At 40.2% G+C, this 15309-nt stretch overlaps 1 protein-coding gene across 1 annotated transcript in view; it reads left to right on the top strand.

Annotated features, from left to right (window-relative positions):
- The first annotated feature begins 1099 nt into the window (after positions 1-1099).
- LOC149457267 (uncharacterized) overlaps positions 1100-15309 on the top strand; it is a 226851-nt gene continuing 212641 nt past the window's right edge. Inside the window, exons 1-11 of the mRNA XM_089683961.1 lie at positions 1100-1117; positions 1251-1587; positions 10747-10838; positions 10905-11703; positions 11761-11961; positions 12019-12549; positions 12736-13158; positions 13216-13395; positions 13453-13854; positions 14041-14442; positions 14629-15288. Coding sequence (XP_089540087.1) covers positions 1100-1117; positions 1251-1587; positions 10747-10838; positions 10905-11703; positions 11761-11961; positions 12019-12549; positions 12736-13158; positions 13216-13395; positions 13453-13854; positions 14041-14442; positions 14629-15288 — 4045 coding nt within the window. The remainder of the gene's footprint in view (positions 1118-1250; positions 1588-10746; positions 10839-10904; positions 11704-11760; positions 11962-12018; positions 12550-12735; positions 13159-13215; positions 13396-13452; positions 13855-14040; positions 14443-14628; positions 15289-15309) is intronic.

Here is a 15309-nt window from a genome sequence, read left to right as displayed (position 1 = left end):
CTTTTAAATTAAATGACTTATCAAAATGTTGTGTGTTTATTTACTCTTTTACATTTTTGCGAATAAGTAGGGGTATTATGTACCCTTTGCTCATTCACACGGAAGGGCAGTATCTGGGGCCCCTCTTATAGTTAAAGCAGGATTCTAGATTCCAAAAAGTCCCTGGTCCACAGAAATCCCACAACCACTGGGCCAGGCTGCATTCTTGGATAAGGATCTGATCTATACCAGACCTGAAGGGTCAGCCGAACACCCATTAGTTCAGCCATTTGCTAAACCTCCCAAACAATGGACAAATCTCCATACACTTTGTACACAGGATTTTTCATGTGCTTTGTAAATAATGCAGTGTTCTCCCTCATATGTTTTCCTGTTCTGGTCAAACATTCTTATTCCATAGTTTTGGGCTATTTTCTCTTTGGTTAAATGTTCTTTAACTCTTCAGGTTGAATGTTCTTCAACTAGGCTATTTTGGTTTAGGATCAAATGTTAGAGAATGTTTTTGTGACTTTTGCATGAATGATGAGACATTAGATCCCTAAATGTTGTTACTGAACATTATAGCAAATTTGTCACTGAACACCGAAGCTATTCCAGGTTTCTAAATTAAAGAGGTACATTTTATTTTAATTATTATTACATTTTCAACTCACTGATGACATCACACTAACATACTGCAAGCTCTAGATCAAAACTTATTTCAGGGGCTCAGTAAGACCTGCACATTATTTTCAAGGGCTCCTCCAGGGTTAAAAGGTTGAATAAGGCTTTTCAGAATTTGCAGGCTCACTCTGCAATTTATTCAGGTTCACATTTTTGTAACTGGCATTTTTTAAATCAGCCATCTTACTGTTGAATAGTTACAGGGTATACAGTAGGTTTATTGTGTGTGTGTGTATTTGTGATATCAGTTGGGTTAACAACAAATTTTGGTTTTGTATTATAGTTAAAGCTACATGTTCTACGACTGGAGAAGTGCTCATTGAACCAATTACCATGTATGTATATATGTAAATCTGACCATATTTCCATTTTGTTATCATGAAAAAAAATAAGATTTTCATTTACTTTTGTTTTTAAGAGTAAATTGTCCAGGAAGATGCATAACCCAGAAATTGTCTGTGAAAGGACATGATGTGTATACAGAGGTAAGTGAGACTATTTACTACTGATTATTAAGGAATTAAATTTACAAAAGAAAGCAAATTGTGTATTAAATATGTAATACATAGTGCATTTTCTGTATTTAGGACTCCTCTATATGCCTGGCTGCAATCCATGCAGGACTAATAACCAATACAGGTGGAGAGGTTATAGTTCACAAGACAAATGGGCGCAAACAATATGATGGTTCCATAAACAATGGAGTGAAATCAACAAAAAGTGGTCCCTGTCCTAAATCATTTGAATTATATACGCAATCCTCAAGTTCAGAATCATCATCAGAATCATCATCAGAATCATCTGAAGAATCTTATGAAGAATCTTATGAAGAATCTTATGAAGAATCATCTGAAGAATCTTATGAAGAATCATCTGAAGAATCTTCTGAAGAATCATCTGAGGAATCTTCCAGCTCATCAGAAGGTAGGCAATAATATATTTGGAACATTATTTCTTCCCTCAATTAAATTGTATGTAGAGAAGTGTTCTTCATACTGTAAAGACCAGTAAACTACCTTTAATAAGAAATGTGTGGCCATTTATGAAATGGTTTATTTAATCAGTTTTTTGGGGTATTGAATGATATAATTGCCATGCATTGGCCCTCATGCACACAGGGCATTTGATATTCTCCTCTGAACACCTTTAACTCCTGGCAGGAAAAAGCTACTTTAACAATGCGTCTAAAGCCACTTATTGCACATGCGTTTAGGCGCATGTATGCACATCAAGCATTTGAGCGTTACTGGATTCCATTAGCCAGAATATTAATTTATTCTGGCCATTGAAATGAATGAATGCAAAAGCACTAAGCATGTCTAGCGTTTAAGTATTTTTAGACGCATTTTTAAGTGATTACACGCATCACATGCCTGGGATGAAGCAGGCACTGATTTGGACAGGGCAGAGAGAAGGCAAATAAAGAGAATTTATTTTTTACTGAGGTGTGGAAAGCAGAGAGGAGTATCAGCTCACCATGTTCCACTGGGAAAGGATGCAAAGGAGGAACTAATTGATTGGACAGAGAGAGGAGGCAGACACGAAAGAGGCATGCATGAACTGTCGTGTAGGAATGGTAGTTGATATCCTTTTTCCTAATGTGTGAGGTCAAAAAGAGACATGAATTAGTCAAAGGAGAGCTACTTAGTAGAAGGAACAGAACTTTACACAGTCCTGCACATTTATGAAATTCCAGGTCACCTTTTATTTCATTTTGGCAATTTGTCTCCACAATAGAAGCCAGAAGACAGTGAGGATACTGTTCTGAGACAACATTCCTTGAAAAGGATAGCATTGTGGAGAATGGGTAGAATGCCAGATACACTGGAATACAAAAGCGATATAAAAGTAGCAGTCATGTGACTTGGAGTTCATGTACTGTACAAAGTGCAAGTGATGGACAGTATAGGAATAAGATGTAAAAATGGTATTTATGCTTTTCAGAAATATTCAGAATATTGAGGCCCATAACAGGATTTTTGGATCCCTATGCTGTATGTTCAGTGTAACATGCGGCAAATGCCTCCCTTCCACCTTCAAACTGTTGCACCACCAGAGACTCTGCAGGAGCCTGAGATTGCACCCACTCTGCTGATCCTGGGTGCAATGCTTTGCAGGCTCCTTAGAAAATAAATAATAAATGCATATTTTTTTTACCTGCAAAAACGTGCATTTTTTTTAAGTTAAACCTATCCTTAAAACCTCTTTATAGCCTTATACTCCTCAAATTTATGATTTGTAACTGACTTCCGGTTGGAAATTTAAAGGACTATAAAGGGATGAACCCTACAGAGCTCTAAGCAGGCATAGCTGATTAACAGTCACACCACTCAACATAAGTGACCTTACACAGAATTGTATTGCCAAGGAAGAAATGAGTTCTGTTTGACCAGTTCTGTTACTGAGAGCTGATTTCAAAGTGCCCTGGGTCTACAGTAATTCTAGTGCCTATTAGACTGCATATTTAAACACCATGCACAACTGCTGTAACAGGAGCTTGGAAAAATTACTTTTTAAATATTAGTACAATGTTTATCTGACTGTATACAGTTGCAAGAAAAAGTATGTGAACCCCTTGGGATTACGTGGAGTTTTGCATGAATTGAGCATAAAATGTGCTCTGAACGTCATCTAAGTCACAACAATAGAAGAACACAGTCTGCTGAACATAATACTACACAAACATTAGATGTTGCCATGGTTTAATTGCACATAACAAGTAAACATTCACAGTGCAGGGAGGAAAAAATATGTGAGGCACTAGCTTAATGACTTCTCCCAGAGCTAATTGGAGCCAGGAGGGAGCCAACCTTGACTCCAATCAGTGTGATGATATTGGATGTGTTGCTGACAGCTGTCCTGCCCTTAAAAAACACACACCTGTTTTGGGTTTACTGGTTTCAAGAAGCACTGTCTGATGTGAACCATGCCTCGCAGAAAAGAGCTCTCAGAAGACCTACGATCAAGAATTGTTGACTTGCATGAAGCTGGAAAGGGTTACAAAAGTATCTCCAAAACCCTTAATGTTCATGTGTTCACTGTAAGACAGATTGTCAACAAATGGAGAAAGTTTAGCACTGTTGCTACTCTTCCTAGGCGTGGTCTTCCTGTAAAAATGACTGCAAGAGCACAGCACAGAATGCTGCATGAGGTAAAGAAGAATCCCAGAGTGTCAGCTAAAGACCTACAGAAATCTCTGGCACATGCTAACATTTTTGTTGACACATCTACAATAAGGAAAACATTAAACAAGAATGGAGTACATGGGAGGACACCACGGAGGAAGCCATTGCTGTCCAAAAAGAATATTGCAGCACGTTTGAAGTTTGCAAAAGAGCACCTGGATGTTCCACCGCACTACTGGCAAAATATACTGTGGACAGATGAAACCAAGATTGAATTGTTTGGGAAGAACACACAACACTATGTGTGGAGAAAAAAAGGCACAGCACACCAACATCAAAACCTCATCCCCACTGTAAAACATGGCGGAGGGAGCATCATGGTTTGGGGCTGCTTTGCTGCCTCAGGGTATGGATGGATTGTTGTCATTGATGGGAAAATAAATTCCAGAGTTTATCAAGACATCTTGCAGGAAAATGTACGACCATCTGTCCGCCAACTGAAGCTCCGCAGAGGATGGGTGATGCAACAGGACAATGACCTAAAGTATACAAGTAATTCAACAAAACAATGGCTGCAACAGCACAGAATTGCCTTCTGGAGTGGCCCAGTCAGAGTCCTGACCTCAACCCGATTGAAATGCTGTGGCATGACCTTAAGAGAGCGATTCACACCAGACATCCCAAGAATATTGCTACACTGAAACAGTTTTGTGAAGAGGAGTGGTCCAAAATTACTCCAGATCGTTGTGCAGGTCTGATCTGCAGCTACAGGAAACGTTTGGTTGAGGTTATTGCTGCCAAAGGAGGGTCAACCAGTTATTAAGTCCAAAGGTTCACATACTTTTTCCTCCCTGCACTGTGAATGTTTATATATTATGTGCAATTAAACCATGGCAACATCTAATGTTTGTGTAGTATTATGTTCAGCAGACTGTGTTCTTGTATTGTTGTGACTTAGATGACGTTCAGAGCACATTTTATGCCCAATTCATGCAAAACTCCACGTAATCCCAAGGGGTTCACATACTTCTTCTTGCAACTGTATAGCTGATAGGAGCTGAGAAAAGGGCAGTTGTAATTTCCTTCATTTTCCTACGTTTTTCCAACGTAGCTGGAGAAACATCTGGAAAGATTTATAAAACCGAGCCTTCGAAGGAGATCGTTGGGGTATTGCGAGCAGCTCTAAGTATGTCTTCTTTGGTCAGGAAATCCTTCATACATAGAATAATGTCCCTAGGTGGTTTATCATTAGGTGGTTTGGGGCGCTGGGCTCTATAGATGCGGTCACAAGCAAAGGACCCAGGGTCACGATCCGGAAGGAGTGACTTGAATAGCTTGGTTATAGTTTTGGAAAGATCAGACACAGACTCCGGAATTCCCCTGACTAGCAGATTATTCCTGCGAATTGCGATTATCAAGGTCCTCAACCTGCGCCAGCCATTGTGAAAAGGCCGTTTGTAAATGATCGTGATCTCTGGAAAGTTCACCATAAGTCAGGCTGAGTTCATCATGTTTGGTTTCTAAGCGATCGGTCCTGGAGCCCAATGTGGCTATTTCCTGAGAGAGAACATTAGTGCTTTTATGCAGTTCTGATTGGAATTTAGCGGCCAGCTTGGTGTACATAGTTTCCAAGCAAGATTCCAGGTCCCCTTTGTGAGCTGCTGTGTATATTCACTGACCAGAGCTAATGATTGAGCTGTGGTATCCTCTGTGGGATCGGACAGGGATGCTCGTTCTGTATTGTCTGGAGACATGCTGCAAATCTCGTGTGTTTTAAGTAGGTATGTCGTGAGGGACTTTTGAGCTTGTCCCCTTTTTTTTCTTGGTGGGCGGCATACAGGGAGTCTCCTGGGGGTGATCAACTGGAAATTGGATAGCCAAGGGAGATAATAACCCCAAGAGACCTATAACGCCCGAAACAGGTTTAGGGTTATAGTTACATAGATGCTATCAGGCTTATCCGCAAAAACGTTATATTGTAAAAATAATTAGCGAACCGTGGAGATGTAGAGAAGACATAGGCCGTGGTAAACACCATTGATAGATCCCAGGAGCAAGATGCTGGCTCCAACTCCCACCTTAGGGTCTGAGAGGGACGAGGGGCCCGTGTGGAACAGAAGTCCCCCTATGATGATCTCAGGGCCCTCCAGGGCAAACCCAGGGGGCCCTGTCACTCCACTGGGAGCAGTATATAGGCCTCAGTAGGTCTCTGGGCCCAACGGGGGCCGTGGCCACAGAGGGAGGTGGTTTCCGGAGTGGTAAACGGGAGCCCCTATCCCTGGATCACTGGAGGGGGACCCGATGGCCAGTAGCTGCCCGCCCCCTTGCCTCCTATACTCCCTGTGACCAGATGGGAGGAGATCTGTGTCAGGTGGAGTAGGCCGCACTAGGCCGCAGATGTCCATTGCCACGGGGAGTGGCAATATACCACGGCACCCTTCTCCTAGACTCAGGGGATGTAGAGGGTGCCTCCAATGTCCCCGGATGATCCACCGCCACGCGGATGGCAGTGTATTTAAGCGCGGAGCGCCTGAGCCCTGGATCATGCGGCCGCGCCAGGCTGCAGAGGTCCGCCGCTGCAGAGGGAGGAAATATTGCCCGGAGCCCCTCTCCTAGACACAGGGGATGCCGCCAGAAACCTCCGCTGCCCCGATGAAGTCCACAGCTGCACGGATGGCAGCGGATTGTAAAGTTCGGCGCTGGAGCCTTGGATCATGCGGCCGCGCCAGGCCGCGGATGTCCGCCGCTGCAGAGGGAGGAAATATCGCCCGGAGCCCCTCTCCTAGACACAGGGGATGCCGCGAGAAACCTCCGCTGCCCCAATGAAGTCCGCAGCTGCACGGATGGCAGCGGATTGTAAAGTTCGGCGCTGGAGCTCCAGATTATGCGTCCGCTCCAGTCGCCATCTTAGACACGCCCCCCAAACTACATTTTTATCATTTTGTTCACACAACTAGAGATTTCTTCTGGTGGTATTTAATCACCACTGGGGTTTTTATTTTTTGCTAAATTACCAAAAAAATACCGAAAATTTTGAAAAACAAAACATATTTTTCTTTCTTTCTGTTATAAAAGCTTGCAAATAAATAATTGTTCTTCATAAATTTAGGCCAAGATGTATTCTGCTACATTTCTTTGGTGAAAATAACCAAAATCAGTATTTATTATTTAGTCTATAGGAAAGTTATAGCATTCACAAACTATGGGATATATCTGAAAATTGATCAGTCCTGATGTACTGACAGCCAATCTAATTTCTTGAGGCCCAAAAATGTCAAAACAGTACAGATATCCCCCAAATTACCCCTTTTTGCAAAGTAGAAATCCTGACATACTTCATAAGAGGCATGTTGAATTTTTGTATGTTGTAATTTTTTTGTAATAATGTTTTGGAAAATGAAGAAATTAAAAAAAATATATTTTCACAATTTTTTTTTACATACTGTTACCAGTGCATTACGGCATCATCATATAACTGGTGTTGCAGTGATCAGGGACACTGACTGGTGACAGTACAAAATAAAATGATATTTTTTAAGTTTTTTTTTATTTTTTCAATTTTTTTTATTATTTATTAATTTTTTTCTCTTTTTATAAGATTTTTATTTCAAATTACACTATGACCATAGTAACATTGTGCTACTTTGGGGAAGTGATCAGTATTTTCTTTTGTTTTACAATTCGATTGCTTATAGCATAGAATGTCTTTGCTATAAGCAAGCATTTAACTGCATGAAATCGATTAATTCAGCTTTTTTTGTTGTGATTGGCCATGGCTAATCACATGACACAGATGGGCTGTGATTTGTCCAGCTTGTGCATGTGACCATTCACAGCTAGACAGACTTGTATACAATGGATGGCATGAAAGGAAGCCATCCGTTGTTTACAACTGTCATGTGACCTGCTGTGATTGGTCACAGCAGGTCACATGGTACTGGCAACGGGGTCGGTACACAGATCTGTCATCGGCTGTGTCTGAGGCACACAGCCGTTGACAGATCTCGCCACAGCGCGGCCCAGCGGGTATGTGCAAGGCGCGATCCGGAAAGAACATCATATGCCTCCCGGCCATCATTTTACTAAAGGCTGGGTGGGAAGTGGTTAAAAATCAATCCCTTAAAATCTGAGATCTTGAATAAAAATGGACAGCTACTAAAAAAAGAATACCCTTTTACATGGCGGAAAGAAGGATTAAAATATCTTGGGATAAAATTAACAGCATCTCCAGAAAATATATACCTAGCAAATAAAATCCGTTATTAAATTAAAAAAGAACTTAAAAAAATACCAGTAAGACCACTCTCATGAGCTGGGCAAATTAATTTCATTAACATGGTGATAATACCTAAAATTTTATATGAATTTCAAATGTTGCCAATTTATTTGCCACAATTGTATTTTCAGACACTAAAAGCAATGGTACTCAAGTATATATGGCAGGGTAAGAAAGCGAGGATACAACATTCGATTTTAAGTAAAGAGAAAGCACACGGGGGGGTTTAGCTACACCCAGGTTGTAAGAGGTATTACAATGCTGTGCTGCTGGCCTGGATAGTAGATTGTATATTTAGTTCACATGAAAAGAGTTGGATGAGGGCACATTAAGTAATAAACCATTGGCTAAAATTATCTGGGTTCCACAGCAATATCGTACCTACTCTAAAGACACAAGTATATTGACATTATTTTTAAGATTTGGGATAGGATTCATAAACAAGCTAAATGGGAATAAAATTCACCTTTAATACCTCTCATTGGCATAAACTATTTTCCACCAGGAAAAGAGAGGTATTTTAAAAATTGGGTAAGGGATTGGAATGTACAATTAAAATATATTATGAAGGGAGAGGAGATATACACAAATCAAGAACTGAAACACAAATGGGGATCATCTTTGTGAATGGGGGTATTATCAGTCAAAGCATTTTGTTGTGGTATTACTGCAGCCTATAAGGACAGCTGAAAATCTACTCTTTTAAAGAATGTTTAGTTCACAGGACACTCCCAAACAATGCATTTCCCAAACATAGAACAATGGGAAAAAGATTTGGAGTTGACTGACTGAACAACAGAAAAGAAAAAAAAAGTAAACAGGTGGTTTGTTGGTAGATATCAAAAAACAATAGAGATGAACTTTAGCTGTCTGTCTAGATGGTATATAGCACCAATTAAAGCAAATAAATTTCAGCCAGAGAAGTCACCAATTTGTTGGAGAGGATGTAAGATAGAGGGGACAATGGCACAATTATGGTGGAAATGCCCAAGAATACAGGAGTTCTGACAGGAGGTTATCCAGCTGGTACAGGAAATAACAGGAGGCAGTATTAGTAGAGATCCTTGGGTGTGTTTGTTTTTATAATACAGATTTAACAGCAAAACAATATAGGAATACATTGACCTCCTTACTTACTGAACGCCTCAAAATGCATAATGCCAAAGCATTGGCCAGTACAGGAAAGTCCATCAGTAATGGAGTGGATTAAGAGAATAGAATACATATATACCGTGAAAGAATTGTAGTGTTCTGGGGAGAGCAAAATGGAAAAATTTTAGGAAATATGGGGAAGATGGCTTAAAGTGGCTGTAAATGCTGAAGGCTTTTTTCCTTCATGCATTCTATGCATGAGGTAAAAAACCTTCTATGTGCAGCAGTGCCCCCAGCCTTCTCAATACTTACCTGAGCATCATCGTGAAAAAGCAATGTGAACAATAGCCTCGGCTGTATGGGGTATCTGCCTCCTCGTTGGCTGAGACAGCAAGTGGAAGCCAATGAGGAGAGAGAAGGGGTGGGGCTAAGTTGTGGCTCCCTGTGTGAATGGACACACAGAGCAGAAGGTGCCTCCATAGCAAGTTGCTTGCTGTGGGGACACCCGACAAACAGGAGGAGCCAGGAGAGCTTGCGGGGCCCCGTGAAGAGGAGGATCCAGGCTGCTCTGTGCAAAAACACTGCACACAGCAGGTAAATATAGACAAGTCTTTTATTTTCCTAAAAAAAAAAAACCTTTAGAATCACTTTAAATTTAAGAGATCAAGGAAATACACAGAACTGGTGGGAATATAGTGGGGTGGAAAGAAAGTACATGGGAAATGGTATATGAACATTCATAGATGAAAAGGAAATAATAGGTATATGTAGGATTATGGGTGAGGGAGAGGAGGGGCAACCAGAGGGGTGGGAATTATGGGAGGGTTTTAAGATGCAATGTCATGGAAAATTTGTGTAGATGATGGAAACATAGCTGTTCTTTTTGTATGGAAGTAGAAAATTAATAAAGATATAATTTTAAAAAAATTGCAATTTCATACCGATCTTCATGTGTGAAAGTTGAAGTCACATGAACTTGTCACTGTCTCTTTCTTGTGCTATTCTTGAGATGTGTCTGCATGCAGCGATGCTGTCTGCAATATTAAGCAAACAGTGGATGGAACCAGAAGCATTTAAAAGTGACTGGGCATTGGCAACTCCTAATACAGTAGATGAGTAAAGAGATCCCATTTTCAAGTGTTTATTTTTGTCTGAATTCCTATTTGTCAGATTAATTTTTATTTCTCTTGGTGACCACAGTAGACAGGACATAAAGTGAGGAAAAATCCAGAATTTCAAACATTCATCAGATCAGCAGTAGAGGGAAAAATTTCCAAGGAGACAGTTGTTCCAGTAACAACTGTGAAACGGTCTGAAATAAATTTTCTCAAATTTCATGTTGTGTCCAATGGGCAACAAAGATACATCTCCCCATGAGACAGATGGCACAAATTGAAGTTATAAAGTTTATATTAATTTCCGACTTTCAAAATGCAAACATTTTATGTTTGTGATATATTTACACTATAATATATTATTGTATTTATGAAAATATTGTGAACTTATTTTGAGACAGCTGAACTATGACATATCTATTTTAAAACTTGATCTGTAACAAATATCAAATCACAAACTATTTCATTTAAACAGAAGAAGACTGGCCAAGTGATGAAGAGGAACAGAAACTTTATAAACTCAAAACAAATAAGGGCCAAAGGCCAACTAGCAAATCTCAAAGACGTGTTAAAAACCAACCTATAGGTGATGATCATAGACCTAGTGAAAAATTTGTGCCTGGAAGAAAAAAGAAACATGATCCAAACAAAACCTCAGATGAACTCAGGACAACTAATTCAAACAAAAAAAACAGAACTAGAAAACCAACTAGAAAGAACAAAAGACTAGATGAAGACTCACAAAGTGATGAAGAAAAGCACTCACTGGATCCAAGAAAATTAAAAAATAACAGCAAGACAAAGCAAAACAGAAACCCTAAAGAACCAGGAACTAAAAAGCCAGATGGAAAAGACCAAGGACAAGGTGAGAAATCACCAAGTGATGAAGAGGATGACCCACTGAATCCAAAAAAATCAAAAGATGGTGGAAATCCAAATAGAAAACCTCAAACACCAGGAACTAAAAATCCAGATAGAAAAGACAAAAGACCAGATGAAAAATCACCAAGTGATGAAGAGGACGACCCACTAAATCCAAACAAACCAAAAGATGGGGGAAAGCCAAATAGAAAACCTCAAACACCAGGAACTAAAAAGACGAATGGAAAAGACCAAAGACAAGGTGAAAAATCACCAAGTGATGAAGAGGAGGAGCCACTAGAACCAAACAAATCAAATGATGTACAAAGACCAAATAGAAAACCTAAACAACCTGCTACAAAGCTGCCACGTGATCCAAATCACCCCTCAGATGGAAATAAACCAACTGATCAAGACAAAGAGCCTGACACTAGACAGCCAACCAAAAAAGACAAAAGACCAGATGAAAAATCACCAAGTGATGAAGAGGACGAGCCACTGAATCCAAACAAACCAAAAGATGGGGGAAAGCAAAACAGAAAACCTCAAACACCAGGAACTAAAAATCCAGATGGAAAAGACAAAAGACCAGATGAAAAATCACCAAGTGATGAAGAGGACGAGCCACTGAATCCAAACAAACCAAAAGATGGGGGAAAGAAAAACAGAAAACCTAAAGAACCAGGAACTAAAAAGCCAGATGGAAAAGACCAAGGACAAGGTGAAAAATCACCAAGTGATGAAGAGGACGACCCACTGAATCCAAACAAACCAAAAGATGGGGGAAAGCCAAATAGAAAACCTCAAACAACAGGAACTAAAAAGCCGAATGGAAAAGACCACGGACAAGGTGAAAAATCACCAAGTGATGAAGAGGACGACCCACTGAATCCAAACAAACCAAAAGATGGGGGAAAGCCAAATAGAAAACCTCAAACACCAGGAACTAAAAATCTGAATGGAAAAGACCAAGGACAAGGTGAAAAATCACCAAGTGATGAAGAGGAGGAGCCACTAGATCCAAACAAATCAAATGATGTACAAAGGCCAAATAGAAAACCTAAACAACCTGCTACAAAACTACCACGCGATCCAAACAACCCCTCAGATAGACGTAAACCAACTGATCCAGACAAAAAGCCTGACACTAGACAACCAACCAAAAAAGACAAAAGACCAGATGAAAAATCACCAAGTGATGAAGAGGACGATCCACGGAATCCAAACAAATCAAAAGATGGGGGAAAGCAAAACAGAAAACCTCAAACACCAGGAACTAAAAATCCAGATGGAAAAGACAAAAGACCAGATGAAAAATCACCAAGTGATGAAGAGGACGAGCCACTGAATCCAAACAAACCTAAAGATGGGGGAAAGAAAAACAGAAAACCTAAAGAACCAGGAACTAAAAAGCCAGATGGAAAAGACCAAGGACAAGGTGAAAAATCAACAAGTGATGAAGAGGACGAGCCACTGAATCCAAACAAACCAAAAGATGGGGGAAAGCCAAATAGAAAACCTCAAACAACAGGAACTAAAAAGCTGAATGGAAAAGACAAAGGACAAGGTGAAAAATCACCAAGTGATGAAGAGGACGACCCACTGAATACAAACAAACCAAAAGATGAGGGAAAGCCAAATAGAAAACCTCAAACACCAGGAACTAAAAAGCCGAATGGAAAAGACCAAGGACAAGGTGAAAAATCACCAAGTGATGAAGAGGAGGAGCCACTAGATCCAAACAAATCAAATGATGGACAAAGACCAAATAGAAAACCTAAACAACCTGCTACAAAGCTGCCACGTGATCCAAATCACCCCTCAGATGGAAGTAAACCAACTGATCCAGACAAAAAGCCTGACACTAGACAGCCAACCAAAAAAGACAAAAGACCAGATGAAATATCACCAAGTGATGAAGAGGACGAGCCACTGAATCCAAACAAACCAAAAGATGGGGGAAAGCAAAAAAGAAAACCTAAAGAACCAGGAACTAAAAAGCCAGATGGAAAAGACCAAGGACAAGGTGAAAAATCACCAAGTGATGAAGAGGATGACCCACTGAATCCAAAAACAACAAAAGATGGTGGAAAGCCAAATAGAAAACCTCAAACACCAGGAACTAAAAATCCAGATGGAAAAGACAAAAGACCAGATGAAAAATCACCAAGTGATGAAGAGGACGAGCCACTGAATCCAAACAAACCAAAAGATGGGGGAAAGAAAAACAGAAAACCTAAAGAACCAGGAACTAAAAAGCCAGATGGAAAAGACCAAGGACAAGGTGATAAATCACCAAGTGATGAAGAGGACGACTCACTGAATCCAAACAAACCAAAAGATGGGGGAAAGCCAAATAGAAAACCTCAAACACCAGGAACTAAAAATCCGAATGGAAAAGACCAAGGACAAGGTGAAAAATCACCAAGTGATGAAGAGGAGGAGCCACTAGATCCAAACAAATCAAATGATGGACAAAGACCAAATAGAAAACCTAAACAACCTGCTACAAAGCTGCCACGTGATCCAAATCACCCCTCAGATGGAAGTAAACCAACTGATCCAGACAAAAAGCCTGACACTAGACAACCAACCAAAAAAGACAAAAGACCAGATGAAAAATCACCAAGTGATGAAGAGGACGATCCACGGAATCCAAACAAATCAAAAGATGGGGGAAAGCAAAACAGAAAACCTCAAACACCAGGAACTAAAAATCCAGATGGAAAAGACAAAAGACCAGATGAAAAATCACCAAGTGATGAAGAGGACGAGCCACTGAATCCAAACAAACCAAAAGATGGGGGAAAGAAAAACAGAAAACCTAAAGAACCAGGAACTAAAAAGCCAGATGGAAAAGACCAAGGACAAGGTGATAAATCACCAAGTGATGAAGAGGACGACTCACTGAATCCAAACAAACCAAAAGATGGGGGAAAGCCAAATAGAAAACCTCAAACACCAGGAACTAAAAATCCGAATGGAAAAGACCAAGGACAAGGTGAAAAATCACCAAGTGATGAAGAGGAGGAGCCACTAGATCCAAACAAATCAAATGATGGACAAAGACCAAATAGAAAACCTAAACAACCTGCTACAAAGCTGCCACGTGATCCAAATCACCCCTCAGATGGAAGTAAACCAACTGATCCAGACAAAAAGCCTGACACTAGACAACCAACCAAAAAAGACAAAAGACCAGATGAAAAATCACCAAGTGATGAAGAGGACGATCCACGGAATCCAAACAAATCAAAAGATGGGGGAAAGCAAAACAGAAAACCTCAAACACCAGGAACTAAAAATCCAGATGGAAAAGACAAAAGACCAGATGAAAAATCACCAAGTGATGAAGAGGACGAGCCACTGAATCCAAACAAACCAAAAGATGGGGGAAAGAAAAACAGAAAACCTAAAGAACCAGGAACTAAAAAGCCAGATGGAAAAGACAAAGGACAAGGTGAAAAATCACCAAGTGATGAAGAGGACGAGCCACTGAATCCAAACAAACCAAAAGATGGGGGAAAGCCAAATAGAAAACCTCAAACAACAGGAACTAAAAAGCCGAATGGAAAAGACCAAGGACAAGGTGAAAAATCACCAAGTGATGAAGAGGAGGAGCCACTAGATCCAAACAAATCAAATGATGGACAAAGACCAAATAGAAAACCTAAACAACCTGCTACAAAGCTGCCACGTGATCCAAATCACCCCTCAGATGGAAGTAAACCAACTGATCCAGACAAAAAGCCTGACACTAGACAGCCAACCAAAAAACACAAAAGACCAGATGAAAAATCACCAAGTGATGAAGAGGACGAGCCACTGAATCCAAACAAACCAAAAGATGGGGGAAAGCAAAAAAGAAAACCTAAAGAACCAGGAACTAAAAAGCCAGATGGAAAAGACCAAGGACAAGGTGAAAAATCACCAAGTGATGAAGAGGATGACCCACTGAATCCAAAAAAAACAAAACTTGGCGGAAAGCCAAATAGAAAACCTCAAACACCAGGAACTAAAAATCCAGATGGAAAAGACAAAAGACCAGATGAAAAATCACCAAGTGATGAAGAGGACGAGCCACTGAATCCAAACAAACCAAAAGATGGGGGAAAGAAAAACAGAAAACCTAAAGAACCAGGAACTAAAAAGCCAGATGGAAAAGACCAAGGACAAG

This window comes from Staurois parvus, unplaced genomic scaffold, assembly GCF_062004578.1.
Source record: "Staurois parvus isolate SC_StPar_1 unplaced genomic scaffold, SC_StPar_1.0 ptg000332l, whole genome shotgun sequence".
NCBI lineage: Eukaryota > Metazoa > Chordata > Amphibia > Anura > Ranidae > Staurois > Staurois parvus.
The sequence above is the reverse complement of the archived record's forward strand: the minus strand, read 5'-3'. Positions and strand labels throughout refer to the sequence as shown.